The sequence below is a fragment of the Anastrepha ludens genome, chromosome 4 (assembly GCF_028408465.1).
Source record: "Anastrepha ludens isolate Willacy chromosome 4, idAnaLude1.1, whole genome shotgun sequence".
Classification (NCBI taxonomy): Eukaryota; Metazoa; Arthropoda; class Insecta; order Diptera; family Tephritidae; genus Anastrepha; species Anastrepha ludens.
Genome location: NC_071500.1, coordinates 11,155,867 through 11,176,882, shown reverse-complemented (window position 1 = coordinate 11,176,882; position 21,016 = coordinate 11,155,867). Strand labels below are relative to the sequence as shown.

General features: G+C 33.6%; 1 protein-coding gene across 4 annotated transcripts in view; it reads left to right on the top strand.

The window, feature by feature from the left end:
- The window catches only part of LOC128862071 (four and a half LIM domains protein 2), a 151,638-nt gene that overhangs the window by 69,199 nt on the left and 61,423 nt on the right, over positions 1-21,016 (top strand). For 2 of the 4 annotated variants that reach the window (XM_054100481.1, XM_054100480.1), the window contains 2 exons: positions 6,313-6,513; positions 8,260-8,434. In XM_054100481.1, the coding sequence (XP_053956456.1) occupies positions 6,313-6,513; positions 8,260-8,434 (376 nt within the window). Of the gene's footprint in view, positions 1-1,128; positions 1,705-6,312; positions 6,514-8,259; positions 8,435-21,016 lie in introns of those variants that run through there. The other 2 variants (XM_054100482.1, XM_054100483.1) reach the window with 2 other exon arrangements.

The following is a 21,016-nucleotide window of genomic DNA, read 5'->3' as shown; positions in this document are numbered from 1 at the left end:
ACCCTTTTTGGGTGTTTGGCCGAACTCCTTCTCCTATTTCTGGTGTGCGTCTTGATGTTGTTCCACAAATGGAGAGACCTACAGTTTCAAGCCGACTCCGAACGGCAGATATTTTTTTTATGAGGAGCTTTTTCAGGGCAGAAATACACTCGGAGGTTTGCCATTGACTGCCGAGGGGCGACCGCTATTAGAAAAATATTTTTATTAATTTTGGTTTCACCGAGATTCGAACCAACGTTCTCTCTGTGAATTCTGAATGGTAATCACAAACCAACTCATTCGGCTACGGCGGCCGCCTAATATTTACTCGAAGACAATTTGAGTGGAGAATAATAGATATCCCTCGCCAGCTTCCACACTTCTCACGATCGTCTTTTTTGGTATCTTAATAATAATAACTCCCTCCCAGTCACTGGCTATCTCTTCATCTCTCCAAATTCTCTAGAACTACGGCAACAGCACAAGCGCCATATCTTCGATGTCGACCTTGAAAAATTCAGCAGGGATGCCGTCGTTGCCCCTAGCCTTGCCATCTTTCATCATTTTGATTGCGGCAGTTATCTCTGTTAAATGTGGCGGATCTACTTTCATATATCTGCTAGGCTGACGTCTCGATCTTATTTCGAACTTTTCAGAGCTTTGAACATTTCAAAAGTTCTCTGTCCCGACACCCCCAATTTTACCATTGTTATGCCACTGTGCCGCAATAACTCGCATAGAAGGCATATGCGTCTATGCACTTCAACATGTGTTAATTAAGCTTTCTGTTTTTTTGGAGAGAGCAGCAGTGCTCACTGTACTACTTAGTCACATGTGCATACACACACATACGTACATATCTACTGATCGGAAAATGTATACATTCGCTCATAAAATGCATTGCCTCTGAGAGGAAGCGAATTTTCATTGCGCTCGGCATTGCGTTTGCCCTTTCAGCAGCTCATATTTTTTGTTGTACTGCTACCATATTTTAAATACGTTTTTTGTTTTTTTGTACTTTTTCTCACGTCATTACTGTGTGTGTGTGTGTGTACATGTATGCGCACATTTGTACTTGTATGCTTTTCATTTTCAAACAATTTCAAAAAAAAATCATCGTTTCAAAATTAAAATTTTAGTGCTCGTGAAAGGCAACAGTTGATATTTTGACTCGGCCAAGTTAAAAACGTTTTTGAACAACTCGAAACGCATCGAAAATTGAAAAGTGTATCGGCGGCAAATTACACACGGCACACATTTTGTTGGGTTGAAGTAAAGTTGGATTGGAATTGGAAATTGAAACACGGGCGATTTTTAGCTGAATCGTGCAGCTAAAGTTCAGTCGGTCAATCGGCGTGCACGGAAATACAATTCAGTAAACGTTGAAATTCACAAGACGGGTGAAACGGTTTCGAAATACTCGTACATACATACATACATACTCACTTGCCATATACACACTGCCATATAGTCGCACACTCGACGGTATAAGCGCGTAAATCGGACGGTTTATTTTCGATTGATTTATTGCTAGAGATTAGATTTTGGAAAATTATATAGAAAGTGAGCGGGCGGAAAAACCTAGAAAAATATGGCCGACGTGGAAATTATGCAAAGCGTTTCAGAAACGAAAAAGACGAAGAAAGTTAAGAAAACAACAAAACGACGCGAATCTGAAGTTCAAATAACCGAAGTTGAGCAAACCGACCAAAATGAGGAGAAGGGGTATGTGCCGTCTTGTTTTGTGGCAGAGTGCATATGCAATGGAGAATCGAGAAAGAGCATAAATATTTGAAAGTTTTTGGAGATTTTTTTTTTTTCGGAGTTACATATCTATGCTGTGTAATATTTAGTCGCTCAAAATCTGCAAGCTCAGGCAATGCAAAGTTTTTTGGGAGCTTCATTAAACTTTGATACATGAAATCAAACTAATTTGTAATCCTGATTTTTGAGAATTTTTATAGAACTAATATATTATTTGTGAAATTAGTTAGTTTTTGCATTTGCGGAGTTGCACGATTTAAAGCCGGCGTAGCGATTTTTTGCAACGTCTAAAGGGCAACTTTCATCTAATTCTGCGAAAAAGTTGCGCTACCGTCCACTTCAGGATATAAAATGTGGTGCATGAAATCAATACTTCGGTGTTGAATGATTCTTACGAATCAAATGATTCTTACGAATCAAAAAAAGGTTACTTTGAACCTAAGTGAATTCAGTCATCGATAACGCTTAAGTTTTAGTTCCAATTGCTTAAAATCGTTTTTTTTTTGTTTTTGAAAAATATAACCAATTTGGGGTATATTTTGTTAGTGAGTATATGCAGCTAGTCCTGAGTATGAAAAAATCGATTGCATCAGAAATCTAGCTTTCACTTTCTTAATAAACAGTTGATGTTTTGAACAATTTGCAAAACATGTATAAAATGAGGATCCCTATTGGGATTACATATAGTTTTTTATCCTTGTTATTCTTATTAGAAGGGAGCTGGGCACTCTACCTGAAAGATCTATTCGTCCCCTTCATGAATTCGGAGTGCTTCTTTGAACCTATGACGAAGCAATTTTAGGACAAAATTTTATAAATGAAGAAAAAATGCAAACATTTTTGTTTCAAAAATATTTCTTTTGTGCATGAAAACATTTTTGGAAAAATCATTCATTGAAAAATTATTAACATACATACATAGATATGTGTGGGAATATGCCATTAATAATTTGTGTAAAAATGAGAAATTAAATACACTTATTTGAGCAAAGACATAAAAAGTAAAATATTTCATAATTCAATTAAAGTGAAAAAGTTTTGAGTTTCGAAAAAAACAATTGTCAAAAAGTTTTAAAAGTATGTCGAATTTGAATGTTTGAAAACAAAAATAGAAATATGATTTAAACTGTTTTAGTGGCCTTAAAATATTGAGCGTCCGTATTTTTATTTTGGGAATTTTAAAATTTTCCTCCAATATTTTTAATATTTCATTTTTTATTTAAAAACAATTTTTTATATATCAAGATTCTCAATTTCAGTATTTAGAAAACTTTCATTAACGAAAAGACATTAAGCAAGCTTTACTCAAAATTGTTTAAAAAATATTTAAAATATTGGTATTAGAAAAAAAATATTTTTAATGCTAGAATCTGAGACAAGTTTTTGTTAAAATTTAATTTTATTTAATTCTATTTTTAATGTTTCATATATTTATTTCATATAACTAAAAATAAAAAAAAATTATTAGATATTTTTAAAAAATAATTATTATTAGAATTTTATTAAAAACATCCTATTTCAGCCCATTGAAATATTAAAAATAGAAATAAATAAAATATTACTAATAAATTAAATTTAAAAACATATGAAAAATAGAAATAAATTAAAATTAAAATTTTTTTAACAAAAAACAAATTTAATAAATAAAATAAAAAAAGATATATTTTTTAACAAAATAAAATTTAAAAATGTAATTAAAAATTGTATTAAAAAACTATATTATTAAATTATACAAAAATTTGTTTTATTAAAAATATAACAATATATACCTACTAAATAATAAAATCACTTTTTTCCTAAATAAAAATTAAATTAAAAGCAAATAAAAAAAAAAAATTTATATTTTTCATAAACCAAATATTTGTGTGTATTGTAGTTGTATTTAATAAACTTTATTAATGTTTTAAGTAAATATTTTTTTTTTGTATTAATTTTATTAATTAATACTAAATATTATAATTTGGTTAATTTGAATTAAATTTAAGACGCTTTTTTCGAATTCGATTTCCAGGTTTTTAAATATTATTCCAAATAAGCTGCTCAAACATATCTAAATTTTTAATTTAAGAAAAAAGTATGGTATCAAAACAAAAAAACTTCAGAATTATTTAAAAATAATTACTCAATATTTTATTATTTTACTCATACTTTTTTCAATATTTTTTTATTCAACTAATTATTTCAGTATTATTTTAAATATTATTTAATATTTTATTATTTCGTTCAAATATTTTTTTAATATTTTGTTCAATTTTTTTTTTTTTTGTTTTTAATGTTTTATTGTATTAAAATATTTTTTTTAGTAAACTAAGTATTTCAGAATTATTTTAAAATAATTATTTAAAATTTTGTTTAAATATTTTGTTTAATATTTTTTTGAAATTTTTTTAAAATATTTATTAAAAATATTGTTTTTTTATTATATTTTATTATTTTGTTAAACTTTTTTTTTAATATTTTATTCAAATTTTTTGTTTTTGTTTTTAATATTTTATTGTATTAAACTATTTTTTTTTTTTGTATTAAACTTAGTATTTCAGAACTATTTTAAAATAATTATTTAATATTTTATTAAAATATATTTTTACATATTTTATTGAAATATTTTGTTTTATTAAACTTATTTCAAAATAACTATTTAATATTTTATTCAAATATTTTGTTTTTTAATATTTTTTTTATTAAACTATTTATTTTAAAATAATTATTTTATATTCTTTTCAAATATATATTTTTTTAATATTTTATTATAATATCTTTCTCTATCATTTTATTCAAATACTTTTTTTTAATATTTTATTAAAATTTTTTGTTTTAATATTTAATTAATTTATTTTTTTTAATAAACCAATATTAGAATTACTTTAAAATCATTATTTAATATTTAATTCAATTCTTTTTAATGTTTTTGGTTTTAATATTTTATTCAAAAATTTTGTTATTAAACTAATTATCAGAATTATTTTAAAATAATTATTTTAGTAGTTTATTAAAATATATTTTTTAAATATTTTATTACAATATTTTGTTTTTATATTTTATTAAAATATTTTTTTTTTATATTTTATTTAAATAATTATTTAATATTTTATTCAAATTGTTTTTTTAATATTGTATTTTATTGCATTTTTTGAATCTTTTATTCAAATTTTTTTAAATATTTTATTCTATTTTTTTCAATATTTTATTCAATTTTTTTTTAATAATATATATTATTAAAATATTTCTTTTTATTAAATGAATTACTTCATAATTATTTTAAAAAGTATTTAATGTTTTAAAATTATTTATTACTGATCATAAAGTATTAAGACACTTTACGCAAAGATGGAAGGCAAACAGATATTAAATTCACTTATCTTAGTTACTCATACATTTTTTTTTTTTGACTAAAAATGAATCTTCAGAATATTCTATAATTACATAAATATATGCATGTACACAGGTATGTAAGTATGTATTCTGATGTACATGAAGATGTGGTTTGTGGATGTGCTGAAATCTGAGCTATAAATAAGCTCAGCGAAAGTCTAAACAAATTTTTTTCTTCGAAACTCAGATTTATTGATGGGTTTTTCATAAACAAAAAAATACATTTTCTGAAAGCCACAATATTAGGAGATACAAAGTCCACTAACACATCCGTACAAGCTCACAGCTACAGCAAAAGTATAAACAAAATCAAAAAGATACATGCCCGTCTACGTTTTGTCTGTATGTAAGGTGTTCATAGAATAAATGTGTAGTCACATATACAAACATACATGAATAGCGAACAAAACTACGCAAATCCTTGGCGTCCATTTACAATACAAAATACAAAATGTGAAAATGTATTTGCTGATAGAACTTAAGAACCCGCTTAGCAGTGAAAGATATATCTCAATACAGAACACAACAAAACTATTCGGGTAGTATTAAGAAAACAAAAAATCTCAAGCATTCCCAAAACACTCGAGAGATATGCACTTTGCACAAACAAAACGACACGTTACTCCTTTCCTCCATGATTAACGCAAAAGGTACAACAATCAAATATTTTTTCAGTGTACTTAACAACAAAAACACATTACGCAAAATATCCAAGGGATACTTTCCAAAACAAGTGAAATATTCCAACATGACTAAGTGCTTTTGTAAAATATACAGTAACAAAAACAACAAACTCCAACCACTTTTACATACACCATAATTCAATGTATAAATAAAATCAAAAGTAAAGCATTTGAAAAATGCTACACTCCACAAAATACTTACCGTACAAACAAATTGATAACTCGACTAAACTAAAACTAAAAGGTTAACAAAAAAGCTCAACTTACTCGTACACAAACACACAACACAATTCGCATACTCAACATTTTGAAGTAACGTTTTAAATTCAGACAAAGAAGTTTTAATGCAAAAAACAAAACCAAAAAAAAAAACTTCAGCAACATACAGTTATAAAGCGCATTACACACTCACATATGTACATACACACATTAAAAAAAGATTACAATTTTAATTTAAATGAAACCTCAGTGCCTTTAATTTTTATCAACGAAAACCATTTATTCCCATTTTCAGTTGATTTTCAGTGGCGAATATACGAAGGCCATGGATAAGGATTGGCACTCAGGCCATTTTTGCTGCTGGCAATGCGATGAAAGTCTAACTGGACAACGGTATGTCATTCGTGACGATCATCCGTACTGCATCAAATGCTACGAGAATGTGTTCGCAAATACGTGCGAGGAGTGCAACAAGATCATCGGAATCGATTCGAAGGTGAGTTCAAATGGAAAAATACATAGTGAAAAACGGAAACGAAAAAAAAAAATTATTTATTTTTGTTTTTTTTTTTATTTTATTTTTTGATTCATTGTTAAAAAATATAAATTGATTTTTGGCCATAGAGGATCGTTCAAAAAGATGTCAGCCTTCAAAAAAAAACGAATTCCAAAACAAGGTACGAGTATGTCGCTTGGGCGACATGGTTTCCGGGGGTCACAGGTGACTGAAATCAAAGAGACGAAAAGGTTCTTGTTCAGTAGGAATGTCATTATCGTGTGAACTACAATCTTAAAAACAAAAAAAAAATTGACAAAATGGCGGACGTTCAAAGATGAAAAACAGTTTCTTGGCCATTTTTTGACTTTAAAGGTCCGAAAAAAAAATTAAAAAAAAATAATTTTTTTTTTTTTAAACAAACATTTTTTTTTTCAAAATGATCGCAGCTCACACCATAATGACATCAATACAACGTCATCTACGTTTTAATTCATCAAAATCGGTTCAGTAGAACCGGCTATCTCTGTGTCTATTGTTCATGTGAAGAGCATTTTTTGAATGCTGACAACTTTTTGAATGAACCTCGTATGGCCATAAAAGAATTTTTTATTTTTTCACAATGCATCAGAAAATGAAATACTCAAAAGAAAAATAAAATGGCTTTTTACGTTGCCGTTTTAAGCGCTTTTAAAGAAACACCCAAAAACACCATTTAAAATGAGGCTGATAACTTTTTGAACGAGCCTCGTAAGACCAAACCCCATTTTTTGTTTCTTAACAATGAATCAAAAAATAAAATACTGAAAACAAAAATAAAAAATCTTTTTTCATATCCGTTTTACACGCTTTTAAAGAAACACCCAAAACGCCATTTAAAATGAGGCGAGGGCCTTAAGGGGGGAAGTCCATGTAGAAGCCTTAAAATCGGTCATATTTGAAACATATTTTTAAAGGTGATAAAGTAATTATATTATTTTGAAGTTTTAACACAACTTTATTTACCTTTCGAGAGTACAAAAAATTTTTTTTTTTCATTTTTGTTTTCCAAAATGGCGGCTCAGGATCATTTCTTGTCGACTGCATACGGCGCGAGGTCCCAAACTGCTCTATTTATTACTCTTAATCTATCGATCTGAAACAAAAAAATTAAATTGGTTTTTTTTATAACATATTAACGAGAAGGATGAACCTATAAAATTAAAAAACAAGTATAAATTTTATTATAAAATAAGCCTTTGAAAAAAAGTCAGAATTTAGAGCTATTTTATTGACATTTTTAACCCCCAAAAAGTAATTTATCAAAGCGAAATATCTGAAATTTTCGGTTTATCACCAAACTTCAAACAAATCGGTCGATAACTTTTTGAGTTACAACACGAGCAGTTTTTAAAAATACAGTTTCGAGATAAAAGAGTTTTAAATTTGAGGTACAGGAGCGCGCGGAACGCGCTCTACCTAGTTAATGGGCTGTAGAAGCTATAATATTAGGAATTTCCGCATGAAGATTTCACCGTGTATTCTTAGGATACTATACTTGCGTGATATCGAAAAATAAATAGATTTTTTGAAAATTTTACATGGACTCCCCCCCGTCAAACCTCAAAAGAGTATAAATAATCGCTTTATCAGGCCTATGTTACTAAAACACATGATTGCGTTTCATAAACTAAAGCAGCAATTTTTGCAAATAAGTTTTTTAAAACTCTTCTATAATAAAATTATTTTACTTCAATTATTTTCCAGGATCTTTCCTACAAAGACAAGCATTGGCATGAAGCCTGTTTCCTATGCTTTAAGTGCCATTTGTCGTTGGTGGATAAGCAGTTCGGCGCCAAGGCCGATAAGATCTATTGCGGCACTTGCTATGATGCGCAATTCGCCTCACGGTGTGACGGCTGTGGTGAAGTGTTCCGAGCAGGTGAGTTACATATTTACATATTTAGATGGCTTATTAAAAACGATTTAATTGTCGAATAAAAAGAAATTGTAGAAAACGTTGCATACTTTTCGGTGTTAAAACAAAAGCAAACCTTGCAAATGCTGTACTTAATGAGAGTACGCAAAAAAATGAAATTAAAAATAATGAAATTAAAAAGTACCTGCAACTAAACTAGTTTAATTTACATACACCCATACCCTTACACATTTACACCACTTTCTTAGCTCTGCAGCCGAATAGCCATATGGAATTTTATTAAGCTCCTCGGACACCTAGATAATTACTGGCATGCATTCGAGCACCAAAATTGCCTTAAATGTACGAGTTGCACAGTTGCCTGCCTTCATTGAGTGCAGCAACCACTCGAATTCCTTTGCAGTATTTCCATTCTGCTCCACAAACATAAATAGCTGGTACTATTTAGTCGAGTATTTTACCACTCAAGTGAAACAAATTGACTAACTGGTCCACCAACTCCCAATTGGTAGTTGCGCGCTTACTTACATTTTATGCTTGTGCGAATGTGTGTGTATGCGTGCGTACATTCCCTGCAGGGAAAATTACTAGTTGTGCACTAGAATACTACCAGTTCGGGTCCTACAAAAGTGTGAAGTGTCCGGAGATGAATTAGCAAAATACCAGTTTTTTTTTTTTGACGTTTTCAAGCTTAAACTGAGCTTTGACAGAGAAAATGGAAAATCGTTTCCTTTTTCTCCAGTTGTTTACAACTGTGACGGTGTATGTTGTGAGGGATGCCTATTTTGGCTGCTTGTTTCGCGATAGACCAAATGCCAGTTATGACTGCTGTGAGTCTCCAGGCATTACGTCGCTTCATCTTTATCAATGTTGACGTTTGTTTGAGGTTGCAGGTGGGCCATGACGTTCTGCTAATTTTACATGTCTTTAGTCTCTCCATCTACAATCGCCGATTCGGAGGTATTTTGAGGAAATTGTATTCTTGATTGCATCCAGCGCTGTGAATACCGATTCTGCAAGAACGGGTTTCATGGCAGATCTCCGTCTTGCCCCTCTTGCTTTTTCGTTACCTTCAATGTTCCGATGTTCCGGCATCCAGATGAAGGTAACTTTATGGTTTACATTGAAAGTGGTAAAACTATATCTTGTTGTTGTAGCGGAATGCAGTACTTGGTCGGTAACTTGGCTATCCGACAGAATAGCGATTTTGCCCTTAAAAGAGAAGTCTGGGTTTAGTAACCTACAATCTGTCCCTATTGTCAGTACTTCCGCCTGGAGGACATGGCAAACATTAGGAAGACGCACAGATTTTTCAAGTCTATAGTCAATAAGAATTTTCAAATCTATGAGAATATATACCTGAATATTTACTACAATCTATTTTAACAGTGTCGAAGTTATTTATGGTAGTGAGAATCTTTTACTCCATTCCTCCTGAGATGGAAAGTGAGTGGCAAAATTCCTATTGAATGTTACCGTCCTGAGTACCCTTGAGAACCTCCTGGAAAGATGAGCCTCGCGTCAACTCAGCGAGAACTGGGCTAGTGCGCAAGTGTGCAAAGTCGTGAGATCCTTCTGGCTACGAGTAGATCGGCGCCGCTCGAGTGAAGTTCTAAGGCTAACAAAGCCGCAGCAATCCTTACCGGACATTGTTCGTTAAGTGTCCATGCCGTGAGCCTTGGGATTGCTTCAAGCCTTTTCTGCAGAACCTGTCTTAAGGACGAGGTGGAATCCGCTCAACACCTTCAGCAACACCTTCTCAGCTGTCCTGCTCTCGTCGGGCAAATGTTTAAACATCTGGACTCTCACTTCTGGTGATATCCATCAGTAGCTTGAATTGGTTAATACAAGCGTAAATCGCCACTGTTGGTCGTCATCCACTAATCCAAAGCACCTTCTTCCTTTTTTCCATCTGTCTGGTTTCTCCCCCTTTTCCGTTTCCACTTCTCTACCCCTCCATGGTATCTCAACGGACAAATTTTAAATGTTTGTCCAAGTGGGCCTTTCGCAAGAGCACCCATTTAACCTAACCTGAATTAAACTACCGTCGGCACGATGTAACCAGTCCTCTGCGCGGTGTACTGAATTTATTACAATAAAATACTGACATGACCATACGCGTTTTTCTTTCCAGCGACCCGATTCATTTAACCTAAAGGCACACATGGTTGCCATCGTCTTGATAAGAGCCTCTCTAGGGCATGATCTGATTGCATCGACCATTACTGCCCAGGCTGATCTTTGTATTCTGCCAAGTAATTTAATATTGTAATCTCTTCAAAGCGCTTTCCACCCAACTAGCGATCCGTAGGTTGAAATTGGTTGTATAACCGCCTTATACAGCCATCAAGTAGGTTGAAGACCCCATCTTCTTCCAAGCATAGTTTAGTTTAGGTTAGGCTAGGTTGAAGCGGTTGTCCCCTGTGTTCACACATTCATTCTGAAATCAGGGTGCTAAGATTATGCTTATCTCACTTAGCAGAAATTTTGTTTGCAAGTCTATCCTATATCATTGGCTATGTACTCATCGGTCAATTTGGTGCCAAGTTTCGCTAGTTCATCGGCTCTGCAGTTACCTTCAATGTGACAATGGCCTTCCTGGTTCCTCCCCATGTTACCTTTAGATGAAATAACTCAGTCATTTCGTATAGAGATGTGCGGTATTTCATGGCTACCTTAGAGGTTTTCGATTGCTTTGTGAGGAATTTTGTGGCCGCCTGGCTGCCAGTGAAAATGTAATATCATCTCCCAGTGTCGCGACTTTCATTATTGTCATCAAGTCAGCCTGAAAGATAGTAGTAGTCGGAGAGTCGAAAACGGAAGGAGCTCCCTAGATGTACGGAGTATACACCTCTGCCCACCCTGCTCTCGAGCTTTAAGCCATCTGTGTATACATGGATGGACTCGCCCTGTCTTACCTCATCCCGTTGCACCCTCTTTCCTCGAGGGCAAGGGGGTCATGAATGTTATAATGGCAAGTCTTGGCGGAATTGCGTAGTTCACCTGTCCAGGAAGCCGCCACATGCTAGCCAAGTATACGTTTACGGGCAGACAGAGCAATTTCTGCTTCCCTTACGCATTCTTGTTCAATGTTTAATTTCCAGCTATGTTTGGAGTCCTGAACTACCACTAAGTACGTGCAGTGGAGGTGGAAGTGAGAGAGTTTGTCCATTAGTATTTGGCGCTTTGTATCTGACGGTAAAAAGCATAAGTTTTGTTTTACGTGGACTTAAACTTAGGCCATGGCCTGTAGCCCAAGTGATAAGTTCGCCTAGCTGATCATAATAGGACACAGTCCTGTTGCCATTCGCACCACATCATCAGCATGCGCCACCACTTTTACCATACCTCTAGTAAGTTTTATGAAGATTTGACTAATTATGCATAACCAAAAGCGCACAAGTCCATTGACGAATCTAAAATTTTTTTATCTAAAAACAAAACAAAATCAACTAATTTGCAATAAATTGATCAATTCCATGCTCGTATTATTCTAACCAATGACGAATTGGTATGACTTCTTCTACCAAATGCCAGTAACTAAAACTAGAATGTTTCTATACTAGTTTGGCTTTTTCCCGCAGAGTTGCATGCTTTTATATATGTACTCGTATGTTATGTATGCGCGCACCATACCGGGTCAGTTGTGCGTATTTGGTAGCTAAGAACGAATGCGCATGTGCGCCAGTTTAGATTTGGTAAGCGTGGCATTAGAGATACTTACAAGTATTGTAGACCCATATAAACATATGTAGATGGTATGTAAATATGTATTTTAAGCATTTGCGCACTAGTTAAATGAAGCATATACAGACAATTTTGTCTACTTTTTCCTTTTGGTAAGCCAGCCGTATCATTCATTAACCGGTCACCAGCCTGTCGCCACTTGTATGCCTACGAGTATTTTACACCTTTTCTACACGGTTGTTGCTTCACTTCTGGACTTGCCATGTTTTTTTTATTGTATTATTGCAAGTTTATCTATTTCATTTGGCACTTTTCACTTCGTAAGACTCCTCAACTTATAAATACACATACACACACACCTGCATACGAAATGTGTGCTAATCTCCTTGGGGTGGAGCTCAAAATTGCTTTGAAGGAAAAAACAAAGAATTAGGCAAAGTGTATTCGTTTCTACCTTGAAGCGCCACAAGCAAATGTTGCATGCCACTGCATACATAGATATGTACATCTACACTTACTCGCATAGGGATGCCAATATTAGCGAATAGTTTTAAAGTAATACCGGGATCCCGATGTTGCTGCTTTCGAGCTGATTGTAGAGCTAGATACATTCATACATATACATACAAGGGTTTCATTCGGTACTTTATGCCAAATAATAAAAACACAAATAACAATGAAAATGACTTTATTCTTTTTCAAAATATTCTTCTTGGAAGGCATTTGCTTGAACCAATTTTCGAAGCACTTTTGTGACTCAGAGGGGATACCTCTGAAATGAGCTGCTTAAAAGCTTCTGAAGACGTTGAAAAGCGTTGTCCTCGCATTTACTTTTTGATTTTCGGAAACGAAAATTAACCGTAAAGTGTCAAATCAGCGCTGTAAGGCGGATTACCTATTAATTCGGATTACCTAAAAATCTTTTGTATGAGCCGATACGTTAGAGCTTGATGTAGGATGAGTTGTCTTCGGCGGTTGGTTTTCATTATTCCTCTGAAAACTTCTGGCAAAAAATGGTTTTGTACCACTCAGAATTGACTGTTTTAAGTTTTTCTAGTGATGCAATTGCGACATGACAAACACTTCCGAAAAAGGCGACTATTTGCTTTGAGATGCTTCTGCCACGAACAACTTAAGCTGGCTTGCTGCTGTATTTCCGGCTCATAAGCATAGATCTGAGTTTCTTTACCTGTTACGATCTCATAGACGTGTTTTGAATAACCGCGTCGGGACTTCTTCAATATTTCTTTACACCAATCGTCAAGACTCCTTTTTCGGGCAATTGTCAAATTATGCGTTATTCAAGGAGAACAAATCTTCTCGCCGCGCAAATGCTTATGCAGTATTGAAATGCTAGTCACACTGATGTTCCCATCTCGCGATATGCCATATGACGATCTTGCGTTATCAGTTCACTCACAGCATCGTTTGTTTCAGGCACGACAACCGTTTGTTTACGGCCTTTGGACGAAAATCATCTTGCAAGGTTTGGCCACGTTGAAGCAAAGTGTACCAAAGTTTCGCATCGGCTAGGGTGTGGTATGACGGCTGATGTAGGTTTGGTGCGTGACTACCATTCGGAATTCGGTGATCGTAGGTTCGAATCGCCGTGAAACACAAAATGAAAAAGTTTTTTCTAATAGCAGTCGCCCCTCGGCAGGCAATGGCAAACCTCCGAGTGTATTTCTGTCATAAAAAAGCTCCTCATAAAAAATATCTGCCGTTCAGAGTCGGCTTAAAACTGTAGGCTCCTCCATTTGCGGATTAACATCAAGACGCACGCACGCCACACATTTTAAAGAGGAGCTCGGCCAAACGCCTAACGGAAATATACGGGCCAATTGTTATTTTTTTAAGTGTGGTTCAATTGGATATTTAAAATATTTCGGGATTTTCGGCATATGAAAAACAAGGGATTCTCGGGATTTCGGGAACCCGGAGTTGGCATACCTAGTACCATATATAAATAAACCATTTAAGCTGTATGTGTTGAACTCTAATTAAGATGTGGTCTCTTGATAGAAACGAGTGGCGGGCGGGCTTCAATTGCAACAAGAGGAAGACTTACAAGCGCATAAAAAGCAGCGTGTATGAGATACACTTTCATCGGCAAATGGATGAACTTAAATTAATTACGTTCTATTTTTATGAAACTTTTACTTTAATCTAAATTTGTAGAGCGAACACGTTGCTCATTACAGTGACGCTGAATAGCCAGTGTCGTTCGAGAGCTTTTTTCCCCAGGTATAATCCAAAAGCTGCCTTATCAGACGTTGCCACTGTTCTTGCGTATGATGTTCAAAGATCTCGTTATGTTCGATACCAAAATATAGATAATATACAATTTATTCTGAGCTTCTACTCAATTTGAAGATGATGTTGTCCCACAAAGGATGGGCTCTGTAGTTCCTGCGAATGGCATCTGATTTTCATCAAAAGCTTATCCATACCAAACATATTTATATTCATAGGTGGGATTGACAGATAATAATAATTAGCGCTTGCGTTCTTCGTTGGGGGTTTGGCTTTGGTCGGGAAGCTCCTATTAATGTGTGCGCGTTGATGTTTCTCCGCAAACTATGGTTCCACTACAGCTTTACGCCGACTCTGAATGTCAAATGGTTTTTTATAAAGAGCTTTTCCATGGACTTTCAAACACCCGGAGGTTTGCCAATGCCTGCCGAGGGACGACCGCTTTTAGAAAAAGCGTTTCTATTATTTGCTGAGCCATGCCCGGAGCTTCGAACTCGTACTCACGCGCCAAACCAATTCGACTACAGCCTGAAGCACCTAGCCATGGGAACATAAAAGAAAATGAGAAAGCTGATGATCTGGTAAGACGGAGGGCATCCTATAACGAATCCGAAGCGGTAGAAATAGTCTTGTCCGCAAGGCAGGTGCAAAAAGAAGCTCTTCTCGCTATCGCAAATGCAGTTGATGTCGCCAAATGGGGTAACACGGATACCTGCAAAAAAACCAAACATACGTGACCCAATTTCGACAAATCTAGAAATGACGAGTTGTTAAGAAAGAAAGCCACTAGCAGACAGATTCAGAATTACGTCAACAATAACCGGGTACTGACCTCTGGGAGATAATGCCAGTAAGATGGAGTGGTCGTACAACGACTGTTCTAAAAGCTGCTAAGGGTACAGTCTTCCACAATCTGTGTGAGTGCCCAAGTCTGCGACATAGAATGCTGGTCGAATTAACTGAGGATGTTTAGCTTAAAAGAAATCGCAGAAATGAAAATAGACGACATTGGTAGATTCACAGTCAAATCAAGATGGTTCGACTAATAAAAGGCAGTGGTTCAAGAAGTGATGTATCAAAATGGCAGCTTTTGTGCTAATTGGGTTTGGGATATGTCACTTAGACAACACCTACACCACGGCGGCAGGTTAAAATCTGGCTTCGGGTTAAAATCTGTGCGCAATGAGAATAAGGAGTACAGATTCATTAAAACCATTTACTCGTATTTCTGGCTCTGGTGCATTATTTCATTATTCAAAAATATTTTTGGGCCCCCTATCTATTCCGCGTTATGCCGCTATATGACTGCAATATGAGGCGGAAATATAATTCCTTGATTAAATAATTTCTTCTACAATCGCACAATTTTCTCATTTTATAACTTTGGAATACGAATACCTACAAACGTAGTTTTTTTATGAGCAGCTCGTAACCACAAAAATTTAATTTCCCACCAAAGAAAATGTTATTATTTACTTTTTCTGGGTTCTTTTAGGAGATTAGTCAATTTAAGGGGTACACACACAGATTTACAATACGGCCATTCTTTGTATATCTCGATGACGACCACTTTTATATTTTACGTTTAAATCTCCGTCCATGTTTCCGTCCATTTCAACCTATAACTCGCATTGCCTAAGAGTTTGTTTGATTACGAAAATTAACAGCCAAGCCAAATCAAGTTTTACTAAAATATGCGTGACTATATAAAGTTCAGTCCGGACAGATAGTAGCACACCAAATAAACCTCGCTTTGCTTTTCAATTCTATGGCAATGAACCCTTCCACGCAACTTCAGTCGCTGTACGTGCATTCAATAGAAGCGAAAGAAGCGACTTTAGGCTTTCGCTGTTCTGTAGAAACATTTTCTTAGGGCAACAGGAATGATAGTCGAACCATAACCAGCCGTGAAACTTTGAAAATGTGTATGCACCTATCATAAGGAGATTCGTGTAGCTGCTCTTTCGGTCAAACCTCTGTGAAGTGGTCAGTCACAAGAGGCTTTATTGGGTGTTAATAGAAAGTTAGCACACATTTTACTATTTGACGCGATTTTCGGCGCACCTCAAAATTTACTTTATGCTAATTGAATGAGCTAAAAAACTGCATATTTAAGTGTATTTCAAAAATGCTGTTCAAAAAGTTGGAAATTTTGATGAAAATTTAATAAATTTTTCACTGAATTTCATACAAAGTTTGGAACTGTCATTCATATAGGTTTTGTTAAAGACTGAAGTACATTTTTAATTAAAATTAGTTAAAACTAAACTAAATTCAACTAAATTTGTGCCTGGATTTTTTGTCGACGGTTGCGTTTTCATGGTGGTGAGAAAACTAAAAGTGCTAAAGGCATTTTAGAGCTATAAATAGTTTGAATGATTCAGAAGATAGGAAGCAATCACAATGAAGATCACATAGGGGGAAAACCTAAAATATCTATTATTAAATTGTTAGCTTTAGATACAACAAAACATGGGCTGAAAAGTTCCGGGCGTAACAGAGAAAATAGGTTTTTTTTTGTGCTTAAAATTAGCTTTATTCATCAACATAATTTCCAATAAGAATAACGAAATCGTTCCACTGTCGCGCTGATATTTCAATACCACTTTTGTAGAATGATTTATCTTTCGTCTCAAAATAGGCCTCAGTTTCAGCGATAATCTCCTCATTCCAGCGAAATTTCTTACCGGCGAGCATTTTTGTTGTTGGTCTGCGAACAGCCAGTAGACGCTGGAAGCCAAATCTGGCGAATACGTTGGATGTTGGCGCAATTCGAAGTTCGATTCATGTAGATTTGAAACTGCTCAGGATCATCAACACGTTCTTGTTTTTGGTCAGCAGTGAGCAAACGCGGCACCCACTCTGAACAGATCCTTTTCATAGTCAAATGCTCGTGCAATATAAATCCAACACGTTTTTTTGATATCTTTACGATGTCAGCTAACTCACGCAACTTCACTCTTCGATCATTCAAAACGGGTTTGTGGATTTTGTGGATGTTTTCTGGAGTAACCATCTCATTTGGACGTCTATTTGGACAAGTCAGCAACCCATCGTTTTATTGTTGTTTCTGTTGGAGCGGAGTCCCTATAACTCTTCTCAAGCTATTGCTTTGCTTGAACAGTATTTTTTCTCATCAAGAAGCAGTGTAAAATTAAAACGCAAAATACTTTTTGATCCACTGTTTTGAAAGTGACAAAAGTAACGTCACTCTTAGCGCAATAACTCACGAACTAATGAATAGAATATCCTGAAATTTGAACAGCTGTCTTTTTAAAGTTAGTACTAACTGAAAAAGAGGTGAATGCATTAAAACTAGTGCCATCTGTAAGTGAGGTCCGGGACTTTTCAACCCATGTGCGCTTACATTAAAGAACTCTATATTAATACTTTAACTGTCAACTTGTCTAGATATTTGTATGTCTGCATAGTGCTTAATTGCATATACATATAAATACGTACAGGCATCTACAAAAACACCAAAGGTTTTGTCACTTATACCAAACTTTCACTTTTAAATGCAGTACATACATATAAAGGTGTATGTGTATATGTACCCTGAAATATATATTTATACCTATTTTAAGTGGTTTGCAGCTTTTTCAAGCAGTTTTAAATTTCCGCCTGGGCCGAAGTGAGCCGGTGCATATTTAATGTTTCCTCATACCCACGATAATATTATAAAAGGCTGCAGTTGCTTTAATCGGTTACACTTGACGAGTTTAATGCGGCATAAGTAGGGTAATGTTTCATAAATGTCATGTGATTGTTTTTTTTATTTTTTTTTTAATTGTTTTTTTTTTTAATTTTCTTTTTAATTTTTTAATTATAATCGAGTGTTTTTTAAATACAAACTTATGCAAATCTCAGCTTCATTTCAATTAAACTTAGTTTTCGGCTGTCGAATCACTGCCGCTTTTCAAGCTGCTCTCAATCTGCAGTCAATAAATCACTATTTAATCGCTTAGTCGGGCGGCTGCTGAAAATGTACGTCGAGAACAGCGATCTAGAACAGACAAGTTCCGCATAAGTTAATCGTCGCAAACTTAGTGTGGGTGCCAGATCATAGAGACAGACCACGTAATCAGGTGTGCTGGATAACTTAACGAGTGATGGAATTCACTGTTTGCCCCACCTACCTATAATTAACTTCTTACAAATTTGCTTTGATTGAAGTTCTTCGAACGAGCAAAGAAAAGTACAGTCAGTTGGTAGAACGATTTTGTAAGGCAGCACGAAAAATTTGCCCGAAAATCTACTTTACAATAAAAGATTTGGCCCGCTACTTCACTCGGAATGTATGTATATATGTATATTTATAATTGGCCCTTACACCGTTTTTGGGTTCAAATTTCATATTTCTATTTGCGGTGTGCGTCTTGATGTTGTTAACTAACGAATTTCGGTGATTTTAAAATAAAACTGAGTGCAAAAGCCATACTTAAAATTTGAGGCAGTAATTTTTGATTAATATTTCTATGCTAAAAAGTGGGATAATCCTAAAGTTTTATACGAATAAATTAATATAAAAAAAAATAAAAAATTAATTAAAATAACAAAAAAAAAATAAAAATATATTAAAAAAAGATAAAATAAAAATAGCAAAAAAATAAAATAAAATTAAATTAAAAAAACTAAAATAAAAGAATAAATAAAAAGAAAAAAAAAGAAATATTAAATAAAAATTAAAAAAAAAGTAAAATAAAACTAAAAAAAAAAATTTTAAAACGAAATAAAAAACAAAATAATTAAAAAAAAAACATTTAATTAAAATAAAAAAATAAAATAAAAATAAAAACATGAAATAAAAACAAAAAATAAATAAAAGAGAAACTTAAAAAAATAAAATAAATATAAAAAATAAAAAAACATAATAAAAAAAAAATAAAATAAAATAAAATGACAAAAAAATAAAGTAAAAACAAAATTAAATTAAATGAAAAAAAAAAATTTTACAAAAAACAAATGAAAAAATATTATATTAGATAAAAAAAATTAAATAAAAAGGTAATCGAAAAATAATAAAAAAATGCAAATAAAAAAGAAAAATAAAATACAATAAAAAATGGAATTTTTTGAATTTTCATATTTAATTTTCAATTTTTAGCTTCGCGTATTTACAATGCATTTATATTTTATTTTTTTAGTATTATACATTGCACTGTTTGGTGTTACTGGCCGTTTTCATCGTTGGCCTATACTATTTAAATATTGAAAATGGGTAGTCTTTTTTAAATAAATATTAATACAAATTAAATATTTTATTTGTAAAAATTAAATTTGAATTATTATTAAAAATTTAACTAAAATTAATATTAATTTTTAAAAATTAAATATTTAAATGAACTAAGTATAAAAACTTTGCATATTATCTTGCAAAGTCCGGGAAAAAATAAATAAATTTTGACTACTTATTTTTTAAAGTAAATATTTTTTTATAAAAATATAGTCCACTCCATATAAAGATCATATTAATCCAAGTTTCGAGCTTTGTACAGGATTTCTAAGAACTCAACAAATGTCCAAGAAAATTTAAAAATGTTTAATTAAAATTAAAAAAAAAATTAGTTTGGGCAAAAAAGCTTGAAGTCACTCAAAATTCGCGTTAATTTTTGATAATTTTTCCCTCTGATGGTGGTATTTTTTCCATATAAAGTGTCATTCAAGTGTGTCATAGGTCTAGACACCTGTTGTTTTAAAATAAAACATGTACAAATTTTGATTCATTCAGGTTGCACTATTTTTACACAAAATACGGCTCTTAACAATTTTATGTAAAAATGGCACCACTTAAATTTTCAGTGTCCAAATCAGCAAGTCTACGGGCAAAATCCGCCAAACCGTCTACTCATGAATGGCGTCGTTGTAGAGAATGTCGAGATATCGATGTTGAAGGTTGCTCAGCAACACTTCGCGCTGCAATCATCTCAGCAGAACGTCCATTTTTTGGTCTGCCTATCAGTCCTTTTTCTATCTTCGGCAGAATGAGTTTCTTGAAATATTTTCTCCAAACTTTGAATTGTCAACTCAATCGTGCGATTATTTCTCCACAAAAAAATCACGAATTTTGCGATTAGTTGCTGCTAAAATCGAACATTTTCTATAATTCTAAAATTCAATATCTGTTTGCTCGACAAATAACAAAGATGGCATAAAAAGCAGGTACTGTCTAAGCATTATTCACAACTGACATCTAGGCGTCATTTTTTAGGTACTCTATATGTCACAAAAAAAAAAAACCAAATTTGTGTATTTACAGATGGGGGTCTGTCTCATCGTGCGCTATTTCGAAAACACTATGGCCCCAATACGATAGAAACAGAATGCTTAAGGTGATGGAATCCCCCGCCATTCAATTTCCAAACTCAATGCGGTATTCACTGGCCACTGGGTAATCGGTACTCATGGAATTCCGTAAAACCTCTATTGCAGAAGCTGTGGGGATCCTGCAGAGAAAGAGACTGTGGAACACTTTCTCTGCAAATGTCCGGCTCTGGCGGCTAGGCGCTTGAGAATCCTTAGCGTGCCCTTTGGGGATGACTTGAAGAAATTCTCCAGTCTAGATCCCTTTTCTCTCCTCCACTACATCAACAGCACAGGAAGGCTCTTCCCAAAAAATTTTCTTTGTACAAGTAGAGTGGTCCA